Source organism: Stegostoma tigrinum, chromosome 6 (genome assembly GCF_030684315.1).
Source record: "Stegostoma tigrinum isolate sSteTig4 chromosome 6, sSteTig4.hap1, whole genome shotgun sequence".
Classification (NCBI taxonomy): domain Eukaryota; kingdom Metazoa; phylum Chordata; class Chondrichthyes; order Orectolobiformes; family Stegostomatidae; genus Stegostoma; species Stegostoma tigrinum.
Window position 1 is genome coordinate 13,386,161 of NC_081359.1, and position 6,000 is coordinate 13,392,160.

Sequence of the window (6,000 nt, forward strand, 5' to 3'; positions counted from 1 at the left end):
AACATTAAAAAAAGGAAGTGAATTGAAGGAAACTAGCGAGTGACATAAAACCAGACAATAAGAGCTTCTTTAATTATACATGAGAAGAATAGAGGCAACAGCTAGCACAAACCCTTTTGATAACAATGCTGGAAAAATCACGATGGGGTGCCAGCAGATGGCAAAAGAACTGAACAAATACTTTGGTTCAGTCTTCAGTAGAAGATACAAATAGTAGTCCAAAAATAGTAAATGATCACGGAGACGAAGAGAACACGAAACAAACAAGTAACTATCACAAGAGAAAAGATATGAGGGAAAATAATGGGGTGATTCTGGCAAATAGTCCCCTGCATCTCATGGTTCTAGTATTTTAAAGAAAGTAGCTATAGTCATAGTAGAAGCAGTGCTGGTAATCTTCCAAGAATCCTTAGATCCTGGAAGAGCCCCAGAATATTTCCAGACTTGCCAATCAAACACATATATTCAAAAAGAATGGAAAACAAAACTGCAGGTAAGTATAGGCCAGTTAGTTTAATATCCAGCAATAGGGGTTGGTATCTATTATACAGGATGCAATAGCAGAGCATTTAGAAACACAATATGATCAAGCAAACTCAGCTTCTTGGCTTCATGAAGGGGAAATTTATGCCCGACCAATTCTTATAGCTGCACCTTGAGAATGTAATGAGCAGAGTAGATAAAAGTGGAGCTAATAGGTCTAATATGTTTGAATTTTGAAAATTCAATCAGTAAGGCTCCATACCTGAAGCTAATGTAACGGCCTGTAGTGTTGGTGGTTGTATGTTAGCGTGAATTGAAGACTGAATACCTAATCAAAGACAGGGAGTTGGGATAAAGGGGACCTTTTCAGGATGACAAGCCATAACTAAAGAAGTGCTACAGATATCAATGCTGTGACTACAATTATTTACTATACATATATTTAATGACTTGGAGAAGGGAAATGAATGCCATCACCAAATTTGAAGATGATTCAAAAATAGATGTGCTGGCAAGTAGTGAGGATGAAACAAGGAGTTTTTAAAAAGAAAATTGGCAGGTTAAATGAGGGGGCAAAAACTTGGCAGATGGAGTATAACGTAGGAAAAATGTGAGCTCATGCTCACAGAATAGGTGGGATGAATTTTAGTAACGAAAAGTATTTAGGAAAAGCTGCAGCTTTTGGGATTTGGAAGACTTAGCGCATGAATGCAACTAGCTAGCGCACATTCACTGGTTAATAGGGAGTCAAATGGAATGTTGGCTTTTATTTTACATAGAATGGAGAATTAAAAAATAGAAAGCTTTTACTAAAACCATACAAGGCACTAGTCAGACCACCACTGGAGTACTGTGTATTTTTAGGCCCCACATCTAATGAAAGAGATTCTGGTATTAGAGGCAGCCTACAGAGGGTTAAGTTGGCTGATTCTGGGAATTGAGGGATTTTTCGAATTAAGAGAGGTTGAATAAGTTGAACTTGTACCCATTCCCATTTAGAAGAATGAGCAGAGACCTTATTGAACCAGATAAGTTTCTTAGGGTTTATGATAGGGCAGGTGGAGAGAGGTCAGTGGAACAGTGTAGGATCAGAGTGCATAATCTCAGAGTAAGGAGTTTCCTATTTCAGACACAGACTAAGTCACTTTTCTGAAAGTGGTGAATCCGTGGCATTTTTGGCTGCAGAGAGCAGTACAGTCTGGGTCATTAAGTATATTCAATGCTGAGATAGCCAGGTTCCTAATCATTAAGAGAATCAAGGGTAACAGGGATAAAGGCATGAAGGCGAAGGAGGATTATCAAATCAGCCTTCATCTCATTGAATGGCAGAGTGGAATCGATAAGCTGAAAGACCTACTTCATTTGCTATAGTTTATGATATTAGTGAATGACTCTTTGTATCAACTGGTGATTGTTAAATTTCAGGCCTTGCATTCTGGGTTACATTTACGTAAAAAGTAATTGGCTTCCCCTTTGTTTAAAAGGAAACATGGGACAATATTTCAGTTTCAGCTCTCTCTCACATTTTTAGTTTCACCTGTAACTCTCATCCTGTGGAGCTAGCGATCATCCATTTGTGGAAAATTATGCCCTATTTAAATTTGCCCTGCCCCATTCAGAATATTTTGCATCTAATTGGTTCGTATACACCTTTGTTTTTAAGTTAAGTTTAGGTAATGTATTTATTGACTGCATCATCCAGATAACTGGCTTGGATGCAGTTGTATGACCCTGAAGTGAGATCTCCTTAACTGTGATATCTTGGTTGAGGGAAAATGTTTGTTTTTTCTTTTGTTAGATATTATGCAGTTGATTTTAATTTGTTTAGCTGCCAACCTAAAGACGAAGTACAATTTTCACTGTTTATGCTTAGCATACATTTTTCCCCATGCTTATTGAGCTAAACTACACCTTCGTGAGCTTCAAGATAACAAAGTGTGGAGCTGGATGAACACAGTAGGCCAAGCAGCATCTTAGGAGCACAAAAGCTGGAAGATGCTGCTTGGCCTGCTCTGTTCATCCAGCTCCACACTTTGTTATCTCGGATTATCCAGCGTCTGCAGTTCCCATTATCCCTTCATGAGCTTCACTTGATTCAAAGTAAAATGTTGCAATACCGACTAATTTCGTGTAATTAATCTTCCTTTCTTTCCCTTAGGACATTGTTCAGCAATTCCTGGTACTGTTGACAAAAAGTTCTGATGAAAGTCTCCGTTTCCTTAACTTCAGACTTGATTTCAACGAGCATTACAAAGCAAGGGACCCCCGACTGCGTGCCTCACTGGGCAGCATCCGGGGCAAACGCAGCTCAGCATTGTAAAGTGTTGTCCAAAAGTTCCCAGCTATTACAGTTTGGGCTACATTTACATGTACCTTGGTTTTCTGCTCTCTGCCGTCCTGTGAAACCTATGTTTGTATTGGCTGCCAGTGATGGGAGTAGAGGAGATATTTTGTCATCTGATAAAATGTGAAATTCTTTGAACAAGAAATATATCCACATAACAGTGTAAGTTATTTATAATCAATGAATGTTTTTAGTTTGAAGTTGAACTGAAGGTGGCTTTTGGCAATTTTTAACTTCACTCTCTGCTGAAAGAACTTTACAGTGTGTACAGAAAGGTTACTGTTCCAGTCCTAAACCCACATTTTATTTTACAGATGACAAAATTATTTAAACTGCTAAGCAAAAATGAAGTTTGTTCAATAACAAAAATCTTTTTCTAAATTGAGAAACGCTTAGTCTTTTTCATGTAATATACACTCTAGACTGTCACATTTGGTATTCATTTTAAAACTCAACATATGCAGTGATTAAAACCCTCAGTTTTTACAGTGTAAATAGTTTCAGGCTTTTTGATCTTTATTAATACATTTCGATGTGTGAGAATGTGGATAAAAGGTAAAAGAAAATGATTGGAAATTGGTTCGTTTTTAAAAAGTTGTATTTGTTATACAGCTCAGTTTTTGTTATTGGTATTGTAGGAGAGATCCATACATTTTAACCCTTTGTAGATGCACCAGATGGGTGCCTTTATGTTGAAGATTCCCTCCTTGTTCTCATCTTTCTGCTTTTCAAAGCAGAGAAACAAAGGAATTCCAGGATTGAAATCTGTTACTTTCAGAAGAATTACATTAAGTTCATACTATGTCCAATCCAGTGGCTGAATTTTTGGAAGACTTAGACACACCTTGGACATTACCACTGATCAGACTGAGTGGGAAATGGACCGATGAGATGCTTATATGTTACATTTGAAAAACAGTATGATTGTCACAACTTGAAAGGTTTGAATATACCAGAATCCTTGTTCTGCAATTGGAGAAATGATTCTAGCAGTAACATTTTGGCATGGTATTTTAATGTCCAGTTTTCCTACTCCTGAAGCATCTATACTATCCTAAGTTGGGCTAGAAATCGCCAGAACATTCACTGTCCTGCACTAAGGTCTATTTTATAGCTCTTGAAGGTCAGAACCTGTTACAAATTATATTCAGAAGCTTAAAACTCTTGCTTTATCACAAGATTGGAGAGATAAACCAAACCTTTTTTTGGTAATAAAGCCAAATTATTGGAGAAGCACAACAGATCTGACAACTTCTGTGGAGAGAGAGAAACAATTTGGATTTCAAATCCAATGTGAATACAGTTATCATAATGGACTTAAAACAGTAACTGAATTCTATCCAAAGATACTGCCACACTTGCTGAGTATTCCCGATGCTCTGTTTTTATTTCAGCATCTACCTTACTTTGCTCTTGTTTATATTCTCCATTTCTTTTATGTTTACTGACAATGAATGCCTTCCCTAATATTCAGATTGGTGGCTGGTTCTGAGACTATACCAAACTTGTACAGTACTACTGCCGATTCTGGTCTCAAAATAGAAACGTAAAAGAGTTTCATTAGCTATGAATTGACATGAAAGTAATTAACATAATTTAGTCACAAAGCTACATCGTATAATTTTAAAACTTTTAATGACCTACGCAGTAAACATTTCTAAACTGTTATATTTGAGAGAGAATAAAATCATGGGAAATCCACTTCAAATTCTGGATTGCAGAAATCAGAAGTTACTATTGTGATGCCCTGGTGGAAGTCCACTTAATGTTCTGTTATTGATGTCTGTGATGTCCTCTGAGACATTGCACTTCAAGCTAAGTAAGCTGGCAGTTTTTAAAAATGCCATCATCTCATTCATCGTCGAATGAAGTAATTGTGTATCCAGATGTAAATGAAGTACTGTCATCACTCCTGGGTGATGACGACTGAACCAGAGAACTGGATGTACTTGATAAATCATTGATCATAGCACGCAATGACTGGGTAGAGGAACTCCATGCACCTGATGAATCATCAGGGCTTGTGGACGAAGGAAATATAGAGGAACTAGGCGCAGGTGAGGAACAATTAGGTGCCAATTCCTTAGAATACTTGTTCCAAAATGATGATATTGAAGACCAAGAAACTCGTGGCTTAGCTTTAGTGTGAGGGGATCCCACCTGATCAGAACAGTCTGATACTTCTCGATCAACTCGGGAAAACTTGGAAGATTGTGTACTACTTTGTGAACTTTCATCAATATGAATATGTGTCGATTGGCGAGAAAGATAAGATACATCTGGTACTTTACTCGGCACATGGGCAGATAATAATTGAGTGCATGTAGGTGCAGTTTTTTGGCCATCAACATAAGTTGGTGATTTAGGGGTGACCCTGGATACATTAAGTGCATTATCACAGACTAGGCTGCCTGATGAATACGCAGGAAAACTGGATGTAGGTATTACAGGATAAAACGCGTGGAGTGATGATGAATGTTCAGGAGACCTGAATGCATGTAACATATCTGATGTCTGATCAACATAAGTGGGTGGGCAAGGAGTAATTTGAGAGTTGTTATCACTGGATCTTGACTGGGTGGGAGTGTAGAAACAAGAAATATCTCTTGGATTATTATTAACCAGGTTTAACCAGGGCTCAGTGGGTGAATAGAATTCACCTTGGAAATTATTACTAACAGAACTAGACCAGGACTGGGTGGGTGAATTGAGATCAGCTTGTAGTTTATTACGAAAGTGACTGGACTGAGATTGGGTAGGTGAATAGGTACCATCATGCTGGTTATGACTAATAGGACTGAACTTGGAATGGATGGATAAACATGAACCACTATGTAAATTATTACTACTATTGGGGCTGCACATGGATTGGATAGATGAAATGGAATCATTGTGTAGGCTGTTATGAGCTGGACTCGACTTGGAATGGGTGGGCAAATTGAAATCACTGTGAAGATTATGATGAATGGAACTTGACTTGGAATGATCGGATGAATGCAAACTGCTGTACAGATTGTTACAATCAGGAATGGACTTGGAATTGGTGCATGGATTAAAATTGCTGTGAAAATTGTCATCAGCAGGACTGGACTTGGAAGAGATGGATGAAGAGGTGCTGCCATGTGAGCGATAGCTATCTGGATTGGTCACGGGAGGGGTGCATGAACAGCTAC

At 38.1% G+C, this 6,000-nt stretch overlaps 1 protein-coding gene across 2 annotated transcripts in view; it reads left to right on the forward strand.

Moving 5' to 3' along the window:
* tubgcp3 (tubulin gamma complex component 3) overlaps nucleotides 1-4,541 on the forward strand; it is a 65,935-nt gene extending 61,394 nt beyond the window's left edge. For both annotated transcript variants that reach the window (XM_048533425.2, XM_048533424.2), the window contains exon 22: nucleotides 2,642-4,541. In XM_048533425.2, the coding sequence (XP_048389382.1) occupies nucleotides 2,642-2,803 (162 nt within the window). In that variant the 3' untranslated portion in view covers nucleotides 2,804-4,541. The remainder of the gene's footprint in view (nucleotides 1-2,641) is intronic.
* The last annotated feature ends 1,459 nt before the right edge of the window (nucleotides 4,542-6,000 follow it).